The 17,735-nt window shown below is 39.5% G+C and overlaps 1 protein-coding gene across 13 annotated transcripts in view; it reads left to right on the forward strand.

Moving 5' to 3' along the window:
- anos1b (anosmin 1b) overlaps nucleotides 1-17,544 on the forward strand; it is a 39,610-nt gene extending 22,066 nt beyond the window's left edge. For 7 of the 13 annotated variants that reach the window (XM_061684565.1, XM_061684573.1, XM_061684571.1 and 4 more), the window contains 13 exons: nucleotides 3,092-3,151; nucleotides 3,308-3,518; nucleotides 4,116-4,300; nucleotides 6,781-6,910; nucleotides 8,972-9,065; nucleotides 9,874-10,111; nucleotides 12,160-12,298; nucleotides 13,577-13,819; nucleotides 14,728-14,822; nucleotides 15,801-15,963; nucleotides 16,129-16,361; nucleotides 16,480-16,609; nucleotides 16,698-17,544. In XM_061684565.1, the coding sequence (XP_061540549.1) occupies nucleotides 3,092-3,151; nucleotides 3,308-3,518; nucleotides 4,116-4,300; nucleotides 6,781-6,910; nucleotides 8,972-9,065; nucleotides 9,874-10,111; nucleotides 12,160-12,298; nucleotides 13,577-13,819; nucleotides 14,728-14,822; nucleotides 15,801-15,963; nucleotides 16,129-16,361; nucleotides 16,480-16,608 (1,920 nt within the window). In that variant the 3' untranslated portion in view covers nucleotide 16,609; nucleotides 16,698-17,544. The remainder of the gene's footprint in view (nucleotides 1-3,091; nucleotides 3,152-3,307; nucleotides 3,519-4,115; nucleotides 4,301-6,780; nucleotides 6,911-8,971; nucleotides 9,066-9,873; nucleotides 10,112-12,159; nucleotides 12,299-13,576; nucleotides 13,820-14,727; nucleotides 14,823-15,800; nucleotides 15,964-16,128; nucleotides 16,362-16,479; nucleotides 16,610-16,697) is intronic. The other 6 variants (XM_061684566.1, XM_061684577.1, XM_061684574.1 and 3 more) reach the window with 4 other exon arrangements.
- Nucleotides 17,545-17,735: the final 191 nt, after the last annotated feature.

The following is a 17,735-nucleotide window of genomic DNA, read 5'->3' on the forward strand; positions in this document are numbered from 1 at the left end:
AAGTTGATCATATCACAACAAACTACAACAAAACAACAACAAAACTTTAATATTATCCATCCATCCGTTTTCTGATCCGCTTATCCTCACAAGGGAGTGCTGGAGCCTATCCCAGCTATCATCGGGCATGAGGCAGGGTACACCCTGAACTGGTTGCCAGCCATCTGTAAATCTGATGTAAATCTTTTTTCAAAGGCCAACAACAAAACAACCCCAAAAAATAAGAATGTCCTTCAATAAAAATCCAAACTTTAAACTATTAACAGTCCTTGCTTAGGAGTTGATAAAGTGCATTAAAAAAACATTAATTCAATTACAACTCCAATTCCAATGAAGTTGGGACGTTGTGTTAAACATAAATAAAAACAGAATACAATGATTTGCAAATCATGTTCAACCTATATTTAATAGAATACACTATAAAGATTAGATATGTAATGTTCAAACTGATAAACTTTTTTGTTTTTAGCAAATAATCATTCCCTTCAAATTTTATGGCTGCAACACGTTCCAAAAATGCTGGGACAGGGTCATGTTTACCACTGTGTTACATCAGCTTTTCTTTTAACAACATTCAATAAACGTTTGGGAACGGAGGACACTATTTGTTGAAGCTTTGTTGGTGGAATTCCTTCACATTCTTGCTGGATGTACAGCTTCAGCTGTTCTACAGTCTGGGGTCTCCGTTGTCGTATTTTATGCTTCATAATGCGCCACACCTTTTCAATGGGAGACAGGTCTGGACTGCAGGCAGGCCAGTCTAGTACCCGCACTCTTTTACTACGAAGCCACGCTGTTGTAACACGTGCAGAATGTAGTTTGGCATTGTCTTGCTGAAAAAAGCAGGGGCGTCCATGAAAAAGACGTTGCTTGGATGGCAGCATGTTTCTCCAAAACCTGTATGTACCTTTCAGCTTTAATGTTGCCTTCACAGATGTGTAAGTTACCCATGCCATTGGCACTAACACAGCCCCATACCATCACAGATTCTGGCTTTTGAACTTTACGTCCATAATAGTCCAGATAGTTCTTTTCCTCTTTGGCCCGGAGGACACGACGTCCACAATTTCCAAAAACAATTTGAAATGTGGACTTGTCGGACCACAGAACACTTTTCCACTTTACATCAGTCCATCTTAGATGAGCTCGGGCCCAGAGAAGCCAGCGGCGTTTCTGGGTGTTGTTGATAAAAGGCTTTTGCTTTGCATAGTCGGGTTTCAAGTTGCACTTACAGATGTAGCGCCGAACTGTATTTGCTGACCTTGGTTTTCTGAAGTGTTCCTGAGCCCATGTGGTGATATCCTTTACACATTGTTGTCGTTTTTTGATGCAGTGCCGCCTGAGGGATCGAAGGTCACGGGCATTCAATGTTGGCTTTCGGCCTTGCCGCTTACATACAGAGATTTCTCCAGATTCTCTGCACCTTTTGATGATATTATGGATCGTAGATTCTTTGCAATTGTATGTTGAGGAACATTGTCCTTAAACTGTTCGACTATTTTCTCACGCACTTGTTCACAAAGAGGTGAACCTCGCCCCATCTTTGCTTGTGAATGACTGAGCAATTCAGGGAAGCTCCTTTTATACCCAATCGTGGCACCCACCTGTTCCCAATTAGCCCATTCACCTGTGGGATGTTCCAAACAGGTGTTTGATGAGCATTCCTCAACTTTCTTAGTCTTTTTTGCCACCTGTTCCAGCTTTTGTGGAATGTGTTGCAGCCATAAAATTCTAAGTTAATGATTTGCTAAAAACAATAAAGTTGATCAGTTTGAACATTAAGTATCTTGTCTTTGGAGTGTATTCAATTAAATATAGGTTGAACATGATTTGCAAATCATTGTATTCTGTTTTTATTTATGTTTAACACAACGTCCTAACTTAATTGGAATTGGTGTTGTATGTTACATTCTTTGCTACAGCCACGTTGCTCTGCACACGACAAATGGGTCTGTCTCTTACTTTAGTGAACAGACAATCTGCCTCCCACCTGTCTTGGAAGTTAACTGTTTTCCATCTTTCATTTGGCCATTTTTGGGAAGGAGAAGTGTAAATTTGCTCGAGGAGTCTGGTAGCATAGTTGCTAACGACTGCAACAGAAAGGGAAGGGGCACTCGCCGGTCTCGACTGATGGGCCAACACACTAGCAAAGCATTCTGTTTTTTTTTAAGATTAGTGGCGCATGTGCTATATACTGGCGGGCCAGCTCTAATACACATTTGATATGGTCTTGCAGGCCAAATATAATTACATCCTGGGCCAAATTTGGCCCCCGGGCCTCAGGTAGACATATATGCTTTAAGTGAAACCAAACATTTTCTCCCATGAGTTAAATCAAATGAACCAAATGCTAAGCAGCTATCAGGCTTCATGCTGTCACCAACGCTTATATCCCACTAGTTAAGAACTCAAGCACATGTGGTTTGAACTGGCTTTGTTGATGCTTCTTGAAGCCCAATTTTGGCATCGTACTCATGTCTCTAATCCACTGCTCAACTGTAATAATGATAAACCCCAATGGCGTGCAGTTGTCATTGGAAAAATGACCAGCTTATTTAAAACAGCTGAAGTTGTTGGTAAAGCCATCTCTATCAAGAAGTGGCCATTTATTTGTTTAAAGTTGACTCTTATGGCCTTTTGCTCTGTTTGTTCTCCTTAAATCAGTGTGATGGAAGGAAAGCCAGAAATAATTAAAGCCAGAAACGCTGGGTAGCCGAGGGAGACGGACAGACAGACAGACAGAGAAATAGAGAAGGAGGGGATGGAGGTTGGGGCCGAAACCTTCATTTTTATATGGTGTCTGGTTGTGATTTGCAAAGAGCCATCATTCATCAGTTCTGTCAACCTCTTGTGTGTTGTGTGAGCCGTAGAAAAATACGATCTCCTTTATCTTCTTTTGCTTCTTGTCCATAGTGGGACGAGAATCAACATTTTATTTCATTTTATACTCCATTTGTAGTTTTGAATTTCCTTTCTCACACAGTACTATAGCAACTTTAAAGGTTAATAGAAATTACATTTTTGATCATTTGTTAAAAAAAAAAAGATAAAAAAATACAAATTCTAATTCGTTTTCTTTTTTCACATTAAGTGTCTTCAACCATGCAAAGGGCTTTGGGAAACCAAGATGCTTTCTCTGAAGTCCTGTGAGGTAAAATAGTGTGTGCTCATGTGTCTGGTTGTGTCCTTGAATGTGTGCGTGCGCACCTGTGTGTGTGTGTGTGTGTGTGTGTATGTCTACATGTCTGAGAGTTAGTGTTTTTGTATTTATTTGTGGGTAAAAAAACTATGTGCCTCTTGCTCTCAGCAGAAGCAGACAGAGTGTGTGACCAGCAGCGACTTTCTGACATCTCTGAGGTCATCCAGACAGGGTGACTGCCCTCCACCGCAACGTGCGACTGGATTTGCAGCCGCCTGTGTGGAAAGCTGCTCACTAGACCAACATTGTCCTTCCCCCAGGAAGTGTTGCTTCAATGGATGTGGACACACATGTCAAACACCAGCCAATCTTTACAAAGGTAACCCCCGCTTAATTGATTTTCTTGCTCTTGTCCAGTCACGTTTGTTAATTAAAAATCACGTTTTTATGTTTTTTTCCCCCCAATGGGTAAAATAAAACAATGAAATTAATTAAACTATGAATATCGTATCATACTCTTGATTTGATAATTAATTTATCAATCATGATTTTAATATTAGTACACAAGTTCAGAAGCTGTAATAGCAAATCAGGTTCAATTAAAATTTTATCCACATTGTCCAATTGGCTGCAATTTAAATTTGATTGAAAATCCCATTTAATACGGTCAAATGCTTTAATTACTCTCAGATCTGCTGGTGTTGTAAACATGCATTATCTGGCAGGTACTTTATTTTTATATCCAAATTTCTTTGGAATTTAATGTACTGTAGTGTAATTGTGAAAATTGTGCTTGTATGCCGACAAATGTTTAAGACGTTTCGGCGCGATAGCAATGACACTTTTCTAGTGATGAATGCAAACAGTATTAGCACTGCCTGAAGAAATGGATCATTAAAACATTACTTACTGTCTGAATTACAAATTGGAGTTGTGCGAATGATTACAAATCAAAAGTGTTCTCTTTCTTTTGCAGGTGTTCCTCTGAAACCCCGCAGAGATATGAGCTTTGTGGAGGACCCGGTGGGTCAGGTAAAAGTGATGTGGGTGTCGAAGTTCAATGTCAGCATAGAGCCGGTCGTTTACGTGCTCCAGTCACGCTGGAACACGGGCATTCACCCCAGTGAAGATAATGCGTCCCCATGGATCACTGTTGCCATGGTAAATAACGACCAGACTCTCATTTCTCAGCCCGGGCCTGCCTTTGAGGATTTGATATTGGCGAAGATTTTGCCTTTTAACAGTTTAACAACCTCGAAAGGTTGTGCAACATATCTTAACGTCATAATTCACTCTGGAGATGATAGACAGTTTCCACCTCATCAGTCTACTGCCTCGCTGTCTAAACCTTTTCCCCAGCCTGCCTGACACTTTGCCAGGGTAAACTGTTCGTGTGAATGTATGGGTGAGTGAGTGTGTACTGTGTATCCATCCACATGTGTGTGCCTGTGTGAGGTTAGGTAAATAAGCAGAGCTTAAAAAGGAACCACTGGTAGCCACAATCGTTCCACCGATGGACTCTGAATGACTGAACATTCATTATGGACTTAAATAGATGACGGCTCGTGTCTGTGTGTTTGCCTTTGTGTCACTAAGCCAGCTATTGCACACCGCATCTGAATCTTTGACAATTTGAACCATTAATTTGACAAATCTGTGTTTTTATTAATATTGCTTGTCTTCATTCCACTTTACTTTCATATACAGCAGTTCATTAGCAAGGGCTACATAGTGATGGAGTAGTTAGGACGTCACAGTAGAGATGTTCTGGGTTTGAATTGTGTGAGTTTTCTTGGGGTACTCGAGCTTCCTCCCACATTTCAAAACATACTTGCTCGGTGAACTGATTTCAAGACTCTGAATTGCCTTCAAGTATGATTGTGAATGCTAATATTTTGTGTATGATTGGGGTGTCCAGACGTTTTCCTCCGATTGCTGCATGCATAAAAATAGACGGATGCAAGGTCCACTTGGACATTCTTTGACTCTTTTTCATTAAACAAGCCAAAACTAATCTATTAAGCACGTATATTTGTTGTATGCTAGTCATTTTGAAAAACTTGCTATGTCACAACGTTCTGTTAATACAAAATTAAGATGAAGAAAGCCGTGTATATACTGTATGCGGAAATGATCTGCAAAGCACTTCCTTGTGTGGGATGATCGACGTGGCTGATATGGAAACGTGTCCATAAAATCATAAATACCAGGCGAATTTTTCTGATATTTTCAGAGGCGTATGTGGGCTTAAATAGGGAGGCATTTGTGTTGCAATCAATACAAAATTAGGGTGACATACTGTCTGATGAAATTAATTTGCAAGAATTATTTTATGTGGCATGGCGTGGCTATCTTCTTTCCTCTATTTTTTTCAACAAACCTTCCAACATCTTTCACAATTACTGTTTTCACTCATTATTGTTAATTCAACAGAAAACATCTAGACTTTTAATCCAGGCAAAAATTGCCTGTATGCAGAATACACAGAAGTTCAAAGAGGAAATGTTCTCCCCTCCTGCCATCTACGTGTCAGGCTGTGACTGGCTGACGTCTCCAAAATGTGGGCGGGCCAAAATCTGGCTGAAAATTAAATAGAGTATTTAATCAGAAAACAAGCCTTAAATTACTACTGAGTCTATTTTGGGGGGAATTTCTATGAAAGCCAAATCTTCTAACCAGCTACAGTATTTTGACCTTTCCTTAACCTTCCTTTCCTTAACGTTTGTGGAATGCATCATATGGTCAGAAAGAGATCAAAAGGCGCTTATTATGTTTTTCAAATTAATTTTTTAAACACAATTATTCCAGTGTCGTAATTTCAATTCAAATATAAATGATTCAAATGCAGTTCCTGCTGGCACATATTTCAGCCCATACATTGTTTTCTGCAGACATCATTTTTAAGTCCAGAATTATGGAATATGTGCCAATGTTCTCACCATAAATTACTTCCTTTTAGCGTTATAAAACAAGTCTTCCACGGCGCGTGTCTTAGCCTTAGAAGGATTACGCATTCAGTGTCGGCATCCACAGCGCTTCCACTTGCTTGTGCATTTTCAGGTCACGCCATTCAAACGCCAGGTAGACCAACTGGGCCTTTTATTTTATGGAGCATTGTGCGCTTGTGGTCTGAAAATACGTTTCTCGCATATTGCCGTGGAGGTTCCAGATGCTAAGCTAAATTTGAAAGCAGTCAGCTCACTCAACACTTTGTATGGTTACATTGCAGTGGGCGGTGGGAGGGGGGATTCAACTAATTTGGGGGGGAGGGGCACAGTAACTGGGGGGGGGGGTTGGTGATTAGCCCAAACGTGATGTTGCTAAAACCCAAGATTATGAATGGTTTTGAGCAGACGACTAACAATGAATGTACATTTTCACTGAACTGAGTCTAATTAATGCATTCAGATCAAATTAGGGTTACTAAATAAGTTTATAATGTTATTAAACAATAAATTATGCTGATTTCAATGTAAACTGTAAATGCATGCTATGTGGGAACATTGTTTTACCTTGCTACACATTCTTACTGAGAGGGTAACATTAAGTCCTCCATTACGCTTGTCATAGGGAGCCATTATTACACAGACAAGGAACCTTGCATGTCATTGTTCATATATTTGATGTGTTTGTATTTTTAGACCCTTTCTGAGGATGCACTACTGTCAGATCTGAGACCTCAGCGTTGGTATCAGTTCAGAGTGGCGGCAGTAAACAGTCAAGGCAGCAGGGGCTTCACCACACCAAGCAAGCACCACATCTCCAGTAAAGGTCAGACTTGCACACTGGAGACGCTCAAGTATTTAACACAGAGAGCGTTGAGCTGTGCCGTACTGACCTGACAGTGAATCTTTATGTTGTGTCTTAAATACTGAGGAACACAGCTAGCCCTTCACCATTTTTGCAAATGTATGAAGGATATTATTCCTATCTGAGGACAAGTCAGGAACTTATGAACATTTTTGTTCCCTCTCATTGCCTCTTCTCTCTCACTCCTTGAATTAAAATGTAGGAGGTTAAAACAATCTGGGACTTTATTAAGGACACAACACACACATATCCGGTATGCATAATATTCATCAGACTCAGTTTTTCTTTGGTCTAATTGGGTTTGTACCATAATTAGCTGCATTTAACTTCAGGCTAGCTTGATTGAAGACTCTAAATTGCCCGCAGGTGTGAATGTGAGCGTGAATGGTTGTTTGTTGTGTGCCCTGCGATTGGCTGGCGACCGGTTCAGGATGTACCCCGCCTCCCGCCCGAAGATAGCTGGGATAGGCTCCAGCAGCTCGCGACCCTAGTGAAGATAAGCGGTGAAAGAAAATGGATGGATGGATGGATGGATGGATGGATGGATGGAGGACTTCAGGTTAGTTGGACCTCTAACTCTTTATCTGTTCACACTGATTCTGGGGGATAATTTTCAGTCGCAGCATAAACACAAAATTGGAATTCTTGCATGAAATTCTCCTTGCGGATCATTTTCCCCTTTGTCAACATGTTCGGAAAAATGTTTTATTTGCTTTTTTGCAGCAACTCAAATGACAATATTGACACTGTTCTCACATCTGTCTTTCATACCCGAGAGGCTCCTTAGCATAATAACTGGAGACAGTGGTAAGAATCTACCTGTTTTAATGAAAACAATGGGACTACCCCTAAGATGTTTATTTTTTAAATCTTTTCTTATCACATTTATTTCGTTACTGAAAACCTGAGTTGAGAAAATCTACCATTTTGCTTATATTTGTGCATGACAAATATACATTGTTACATAACCTCTATGTTTTTTTTACATTTACTCAGAGCAAGAATAGTGCTTCAGTTGTTTCCCTTGGCTTAAGAAAATATCCCTTGACTGTTGATCTGTCAGCTTCATACTAATTTTGTGCATGCATATGTATGTGTGTTATATTGGGGTTCTGGGTTAAAGGTGAAAGACACAGACATTCCAAATGCCATCTGATAGCAGTCAGAGTCTTGTGGTTCTAGTTCATTAGACTGATTAGTCAGGGGCTAAAGGTCAGGGGTTACAAATCAGGAAGCTAGCAGATGTCAGACCGGTTCCTCTTGTGTTTTGGGTCTTCTAATGGGACCTCACCAGTTGCCTTTTTGGTCATCATTTTGGTAATCTTCATAGAATGTTGGTTGCAGAACTCATCCTGATGTTTTCATCTAATAAAATACTGAATTAAAACCCATCTGACTGAGGCAGAAATATGAAACACAGGGCTTTGAGAAACAGCTAAACATATTCTATGCATGCACACAGAAACAGACCAAGTCCATCAATTCTAATATTAAACTTTGGTCTGTGCATAAAGACCAGTGCCAACCAGGCTAAGTCTCTGGCCAGTGGGAGGCCTGCCACGGGGGATGTAATTCTAATCAGATACTTTTTGTAGTTGTAATCAAACACAGGACACCCTATGAGGTACTAACGAGAGACAGACTCTGTTTTGAAAGAGCAGCGACCTAAGGATTTCTTCTTAGAGGCAAACGTGGACTTGGTTTTGGTAGCTACTGAAAACGTTATTGTCATGCTTCTCCAGTATTGCTCACCTTTGATGCTATTAATCTAATTGGCTCATTGACTGCAATGAGACCAAGAAGAAATTAGCCTTTTCCCCTCCGTTTATCCTGCTCAGGGTCATGGCAGGGGCTGGAGTCTAGAGATGTTGAAGCTTTTAATACTACAGATTGTTTCGTATTGTTGATTAATGCTAAACATGTTTTATGTCTTGTTGGCACTGTGCATGGCCAGATAAAGCATTAAGTGAAATGTAAAGAAAGTTTGAATAGCAGTGCCTTTCTCTTTCTATCTCGCTGCAGACCCGTCACCTCCAGAACCGCCACTAAATATTCGAGTGAGCAACCAGACTCTGATGGGGATGACTTCACAAGCAGGATCTCAGTTCATAGAAAGGTATTGCGTAAACAAAATTGCATGAATTGTTATTTTCCTTGCTGGAATTGTTGATAAGTATCATTTCTGTGCATTAGATCATCAATTATATTCAAATCTAATCTTCAGTAACAGTTTAATAACAGACCCATTCCATAAAGTAGTTTCCCTTCAAAATAAACTTGCAAACATTTTGAGCTGCCACTGCACAGACCGTGATTGAGGGTCAAAAGAAGGTTACAAAAGCCACAATGAAATCAGTTGAAAAACCAATAGAGTGAATTTATTGCAACATCAGTTACGTCAAAATGTTGTTCTATTTTATTTTTGATCAACAAAAACAGGCCATAACCACACAACCACCACATTCCAAACCGCGAGCATACCATAAAACAAACACCATAGAATGAAAATGCAGAGACTAGGACACTATTCAGAACCACAACAGAAAAAAAGCAACAGAGACACAAAACACAACCCCAAGGAAAAAGGAAAATAAGTCAATTATGATAATCAGTCGCATTCTTCAAAACTGGGCATCACATTTATTTCCCTTTGTGACGTGTTCACTGAAATGCTGAAACTGAAACTTTTCTTTTCCTAAACCATACAGTGAGGGTGATAGTAACCTTTTGTTTAAGGATTTGGCTTCAGGAAGGTGATGGGTTCAAGACCAGTATGGAAACTGGTTGCTGGAGAGATGTCAATGCGTCCTAAAAATCTTCAGGACTAATAAAAGGATTGCGTTCTTTTTTAGTCAAATACTGCATTTTCTTGTTGAATACTTTTATGCTATGATGTGTTTTGACATATTGACCTCTCTCCGTAGGTCAGGAGGAAGTGGGATCACTGTAACTGTCCTAATACGCTGGGACCCCCCTCAGGAGGGAGACCTCCCAGTCCACAATTACAGGGTCACCTGGATGCCTCAACATAGGACACGAAAGCACACACACTCAGAGCATGCAAACACACATGAATTGCATAACAACATGCAGGCCCAGCTTACAGAGCCACATGCACAGCAGCAGAGTAAAAAAGGAAGCAACAGCAGAGTGACTCAGGGGGTAAGGAAACGTGTCCTACCTTTATTCACAATTATTAGATTATGCAGTGCTAGACGGGAGGGGCAGAGGAAGCAGTGTTAATCTGATTACATACATTCGTTTTTCTTCTTTTTTTTTAATGACGAATTTGTTTGCTCGTGAAAAACTACTTGAAAAGGACCGTGGCTTTAGGACAAGGTCAGACATTTAAAAGAATTGGAGGCCTAGAATAGAGTTTCTTCATGTACAATGTACTTCTCAATCTTTTATCTTTATTTTGTTGTATAACCTGAAAATGTTTATGCTGATATGTTTAGTGTAAAGTACAGCACCAAGATAAACAATTAACAACATGCAACATAGTTACAGATGTTACAGATACATACTGTAAATAATATTAATTGCAATTGTTAAGAAAAGAATGAGGGCATCTCCACTGAACTATTAAGATGATAAGAATCACAGTACAGCGTGACCTCCAAGTCGAAGGCTCCAAAGGTTGTACAATTTAAAGCAAAAAAGACAAAAATCTGGTCGAAAAACATCCCTCAAGTCAAAACTTAACACCATCGTCATTCTGTGATACTGGTAGACCTCAAATGTGTTGAGCATAATTAATCGGTTTAACAGTTAAAAAAAATAGAAGTTAACCACCCCTAATATTAAAACATAAAAACAATAAATTGTTGACTAACCCTTGATTTTGATGACAAGTGACAGATGTAGTAGTGAACATGAAGAGGAAAATTACTTCTTATGCTTGGGAACATAGCAAATCAAAGCCAGAGAAAAAGCGAAACACCTTTCTTAGTTAATCATGTAGATGCTGACTGTGCTTTTGAGATTTGCTGAGGTCTTGTGAAATATGCAGAGGTGACCCACTATGTGGACATTCACTTCAAGAGAAAAAGAAAAAAAAGAAAAATAAAGAACATAAACATCAGGGTTTCCAGCTTTTAATGCAAGTTTACTCATTTGGAGTTAGCTATCCTAAGTAGTGATGGCGATCCCAGACTGAGCCCATTGAAGCCATTTATCTTGGATCAGGTCCTCTGTTCTGCTTGACTGAGAGGCCCGGAATTTAAATGAGACCTCTTAACAAGTGTTTTTGTTTATTATTATTTGTAGCTACATTTACTAGACACACAAAGAGACATCAGCATCACAGCAGGTAGCACCAAGAACAGCAGCAACGAACAATATGTAATATAGGCCTACTGGTAATTATAGTGCCAAGCACGAAAGATAATGAAACTAATTTTTATGTCAACTAGAATTTCATGCAAGATGTGGGAGCTACGACAATAAAAACGATATATGAAAGGAAACTGAAGGAAGCTTCCTCAAACATGAAAACCTCTGCAGAATTAGTGTTTATGAATATACATTGGTTTCTTTCATATAATATCCTCTGACATTAAACACTAAAATAGAAATCGAGGCTTTTCTTTCTGAGTGTCACATATACACGCACGCACACACACACACACACACACACACACACACACACACACACACACACCCTAACACACATAGCTGTACAGGCCATATGTTTTGTCTATCTTGGTCGCCCTCGAAATACTTCAACCTCGTTTTCTCTGCTAGTCACCAGGGAACTGCTTTTAACTCAGGTCTGTATCATTTTGTCTTGCACACACACACACACACACACACACACACGCACACACAGAAATGCAAATATGTTATCGTCTAAGCATCTCTTTACTGTGGCTGGTTCAAATCCACACAGGCAGACAGATTTGATTGACTAAGAGTCAGTAATGAGCTGTCAGTCAAACAGCAGTCTAATACAGAACAGGTCTTGCCTGTCAGTCAAAAGGGAGCGTTACACGCATCTTTCACCGTGTGAGGAGGAAGAGAATATTCAAGAATATGAAGGCAGTAAGGATAATGAATATAACAATGGCATTGTCTGTGGTGGTTTTTGTAGCCACAGACCTCCGCAGGACACCAGTCAGGAACCTGAAAAAACATTGGAACAGACCTAACTGTGAAATTCAGTTTAAAAAAAAAAAAAAAATCACTTTTCCATTTTTATGTTGTTATAGGTGCAGTGTGAGCTGTGGCTACAGGGTCTTCTCCCTGATACTTCCTACTTCCTGTCTGTACAGTCAGTAGCCCACTGGGATCAGAAGAGACTGAAGAGCCCAAGAGCCCACATTGTCTTTTCTACAGTCTCCTATAAAGGTAAATTACATAAAACATCCTCTTACTTACATGTCTGATTTGCCCTGAAAGATGCATTATAGCATGGTACAATAAAATCCCTTATCAGTGCTGTCTCAAAAATACTGCCTTTACAAATATAAGTAGAATGATACTCACCAACGCCAATCTGTATACAAAAGTGGCCCAAAATGTGGGCTACTTATTTATGGGTGTTAGCATGCTGCTTCCTGGTTCATAAAAACAAAATATGTTATGAGCGTACGAATGGTGCCTAGAACACAAAGAGGAATGATATTATTTGCCACAAGAACAAATAATAACATAGGAAGGAAGGAAGGAAGGAAGGAAAGAAGGAAGGAAGGAAGGAAGGAAAGAAGGAAGGAAGGAAGGAAATTGAGAAGATCATGTCTAACTGTCGAAAACATGACAGAGTGAAACAAGTTGACCCGCAGCGAGACTAAAGAATTCAAAAAGCAAGACTAATCCTAACATACAGTACTGGATTGTACGAATACAGTACAGTAAAAGAAGTAATATGCCATATTTTGCAAGAAAACACGACAAGACTGAGCTGAGATTTAACATTTAATAACTTGTTACATGCTATTAATTATTGGCGTCGATGAGGTTCACAGGACTTTACACATTTCTAAACTGAGTCATACATAATTGAGTTTATGGTATATCAGATGAATTTGTCGGCACATTCGGGTTCCCTCCATGTTTCTTAACTCACTGGCACATGCAGAGTGTGGAAAATGGCAAGTTAATAGTCGCCCAGGCAACAAAGGCATTTATAGGCAACGTATTGGTCAACGCAGCACAGGGTTATATGCCAGCTGCAGCGCAATTATCCAGCCACAGAGCACCAATTTCATATGGAACGTGTCAGAATGTATCTTACAAAACGTAACCATATTGTATATGGCATTTGTTGATGAGGCTGAAAGGTCCGGTGAAGCCAATTCGTGTCTTTGAATGAAAAATAATGAAGTCTAGCTTTGTACTTTCAGCACTACTTTGCAAGGGTCACAGCACAATATAATCATAAATCCCGTGTATGATACAACTATATGTGTTGTATTGTTGTTTTATCAGAACTCCACTAAAAGAACAATACTTGCTTGAGAACGAATCAACTGTACTGTGGCTGATGAAACACATTCAAAAGGAGCATCTCTCTATTATCTGAATCAATTGGATACTCAAATGTTTTCCCCTTTTATTAAAAGTAGTTTAAATGAGTCAGTTAAACTTTTTAAAAACATATTTTTTTTTCCATTCCCTCTCAATTAGATTTTACCAAAGGAGAAGACTTCTCCAATGAGCTCCCCTCTGCGGTTTCCTCGTCATCCCCATCGCTGTCCTTGTTTCCTTCCCTCTCATCCTCTCCCGACCTCCCCCTTTCGTCTTCTTTTCCTCACCCTGAATCCCCTCTTGACCCTGTCATCCCTGGTGACCTTCGCCTGGAGGTTGCCGCCCCCCATTACCATAGTGGTCAGCTGCAGGTCAAGGTGTTCTGGAAGAGGTCTAACCACGGTGGGTTGATCTAGAAACACACCACAACTGAGAACATTGTAATGGCATAATCATCCTTTTCCTCCACTGTGTTGCAAATAAAAGTGATTGATTTAACAAACAATCCCCAACAGATGTTTGTAGCAATTTAGTCTGTAGAATAATAAGTCTGTAGAACTTTATTAATTGCTAAATTTTCATTTGATCCTGACAACTTGTTTAACTGACTTAAAGTCGTAATTGTACGAGAAAGAACTCCTTATGAGAGTAGCTGTAATATTACCAACATTTCCACGATATTGTTTCCCTAATATTCTTTGGAAGAATCCCAAGGTTATTTTACAAAATAAAAAAGTTTCATTTAATTAAGTTATATTTAGCTTCAGAATTAAGATTTGAAATGTAATATTTCCCTAAACTTAAAAACTAAAAACCTACTCTTGTATTTTTTATGTTTATGTGAACAAGTTCAGTTTGCAGGTTGTAAGGCACATGGAAGGTAAAACGGTTCACATCCTTTTCTATGACAAAAATATTCTGCTTTACTCATCTCTATGAGTAACTTCCTCATGTTTGTAAAAGAACATTGACTGAAAATGAAACATGGCTCTTTATTGTAATGAAAGCATGGTAGGAATGCAGGAATTTTAACCCTGAGTTGTTCCTCCAGGCTTCCTCTTGTGATATAATCTAAAGTAATCAGCGTAGGACAAAATGTAGCTTTGAGAAATACAACCCAGGAGAGTGTCTCCTGTCTGTCCTGTAGATTTTGGCAGCTGGACAGTAAGAGGAGATACAAAAAGGATAACATGTCAGTTTTGGCCAACATAAAAATGAATGTACAAAAACAGGATTTTGACATGTTGGTCTTGCGTCTACTCACTCACAGTACGAGCGCCCAATGTTTCTTTTGTCTTGTTTTATTGCAGCCAGAAATCGTCAACCTGGTCCATACATGTTGCGGTGGCGTCCACATACTTGCAGCGCTAATGTTACAGGCACTGAGGGCTCGGCAAGTGTGCAGGTACATACCTTTGGCTGATTAATGATGTGTCAGAGTGGGTGTTTTGGTGTTACATATGTGAATGTGAATCTGTGACAGATTGGGTTTCAACACCATAACTCATTTTTCCCAATGTAATGTCCCCATCTTCTGTGTTTGTGTAACCATGTCTCTCTCCAAATCATCACTTTGTCCAGCCTCACCTTTGTCATCATCTCTCCCTCAGATGATTTCTTTGCTTCTATTGAAATGTGTCATTAGTGTAGATACCAAACAATTGGGGGGTGAGAAATTAGCACCCCGAAGTGGTGTGAATGCATTCAGTACCAAGATAAAACATAATGTTTATTCACAAAACAAAGTAGCTGCAAAATGATACAAAGGGGAGCATAGGTGAAATATGCAGCAATGATCATCTTTGGTTTAATGTTTAGTAAAGATGGTGATAAACAGATCAGTGCTAAAAATAGATATTTTTTTTTAAAATATGAAAATACTTACATAGCCTATCCCAGCTATCTTCGGGCGAGAGGCGGGGTACACCCTGAACTGCTCACCAGCCAATCGCAGGGCACATAGAAACAAACAACCATTCGCGCACACATTCACACCTATGGGCAATTGAGAGTCTTCAATCAACCTACCATGCATGTTTTTGGGATGTGGGAGGAAACCGGAGTGCCCGGAGAAAACCTGCGCAAACACGGGGAGAACATGCAAACTCCACACAGGCAAGAAGAGCAGAACTGTGAGGCAGATGTACTAATCGGTAGTCCACCGTGCCGCCGTAAACATCTCAATGGTATTACACCAGAACACAATGAGAGATTTTGATTTGCTTTTGTGGGCCACATATAATGATGTGGTGGGCCGGATCTGGCCCCCAGGCCACCAGTTTGACACCTGCGTCATCAAGGTATCCAAAGGGGAAAAAACACGTAATATGTCACTTTAAATCACAGGTTCTCTCACAAACCTGGCCATATCTTTTCCCTTCAGAGTACCCATTACACCATCACAGGCCTACTGTTTGCATGTAAGTACTGGGTCGCTGTGGCAATGAAGACTGATCCTGAGTCAGAAGCTGTTGCCTGGGTTACTACCCCAACTTGCTCTTCCATCAGGATCAAAGGAGGCAAAGCATTGCCCTGCAGCATAAAAGGTACCATCTTATTCTGAATGTTTTTTTTAAAATATATAATCAACATTGTGATGAGTGAAATCATATTGCAAGATGTTATAAACGTTGTATGACACACATTATTAGCGCATCAGAACAAACACTGTATATCGTTTTGAAATGAAATGTTTCATATCCTTTGGTCAGAGCGCCCCCTAGCCGGCAGAAAGGTGATACTGCGCCCAGAGCGTCTGACAGCAGGTTTTCAGCAAGCCAATGGTACACTGCTGGCTGTGTTTCGCTGGAGGCTATCCCAACAAGCACTGGACCTGGCAGAGGTCCATGGGTTCCAGTTCACTTGGACACTGCAGTCAGGTGTAACCTTGGGAGCAAAAGGCCACGAGGACACGCTTATCTCTCAGACACAGACAATCGCACCGGTGAGACAGAAACAATGTACTGTTTATCCAGCCTGAAGTATTTATTTATGCAACTACTCATGTGTCATCATTTCCAGTTTTGATTGCTGTATTGTTTACAATGTTTCTTACCTCTCAGTCTCAGCGAGCAGTGATAGTTCATGGTCTCCAGAGTGACAGTGTTTACCAGGTGCAGCTTAAGGTTTTAACTACCGGAGGCAACAACGGCGCTGCAGTCTTCAAGACTTTTCACACCCCTGGACTGTGAGGTATCTTCTCCCCCCCCTTATGATGATATGTTTAAAAACAAAATATTATTTTTCTACAATTCTTAACCCTCCCAATGTTTTCTTTTAGGTCCAAATGCTACGAGACTGCACCACTATTGGGCTCTTTACCAACACATACTTCCAAACCTTCTTTCAAAATGCAACTCATTTTAAGTAGTAAAATTAAGTAGCAAATGAACATTTTCCCTCTTGTCCTGATTGTTTGCCCCTCTCTTTATTTTAACATCAGACATGAGTAAGCCAATATAAATGTTGATTTTTTTTTTTTTTTAATCATAAATGGATCATGCTACAATACTTTTCACAAGAAATGTGAACAAGTCTACATAGAGTACACAGTATGGTATATAGCACATTGTTGAGCTGAATATATATGCTAAATATTCAATTTAATAGGATACTCTACGTCACTGGAGCCAAATGACATCTGCAAAGTGGTGTTGGACACCTGTTTTGTCATGTATTATTTAGATATGAAGAATCCCAATTAGAAAATGTTCTAGCACTGACCTTATGTACGAATAGAAATGTATGTCTATCGATTGTGTTTATTGCAGTTGGACTGCAATGCTATCTTTCATGTGGTTCTTTTTGCTGGAGTAAACTCAAATATTCTGTTTCAGAAATTTTTATTTTTAAACATTTGTACTGAAATGTGTATGAATATTTGTGTTTGATATATAGTTGGTGTGTTCCAGCAATTATATGCATCATGACTTTTCCACACTGTTTTTGCTGTACTTGTGGAAGAAAGAGAATTATGTTGAAATACACTTTATGTTGCCTTTTTTTTTAATGTTTATTTCTAAAATTCTATTTTATTGATGTTAATTTTGTGCATAGGTCCATCTACTCTTTATCTGATAGTTGTATTTATTGTTTCCATGTTTTTATTCTTGTAATTAAATGTTAAGTTACCACGTGTTGTGTCTGTGGTCTTTTTCTGTGGTGACAATTTTTAAATCCTACTTTTTTCAACAGAATATTGTAATGTCTGTGTGTGTGAGAGAGAGAGAGAGAGAGAGAGAGAGAGAGAGAGAGAGAGAGAGAAAGAAAGAAAGAAAGAGAAAGAAAGAAAGAGAAAGAAAAATAATAATAATAAATT

Source organism: Phycodurus eques, chromosome 8 (assembly GCF_024500275.1).
Source record: "Phycodurus eques isolate BA_2022a chromosome 8, UOR_Pequ_1.1, whole genome shotgun sequence".
In the NCBI taxonomy this organism is placed as follows: Eukaryota; Metazoa; Chordata; class Actinopteri; order Syngnathiformes; family Syngnathidae; genus Phycodurus; species Phycodurus eques.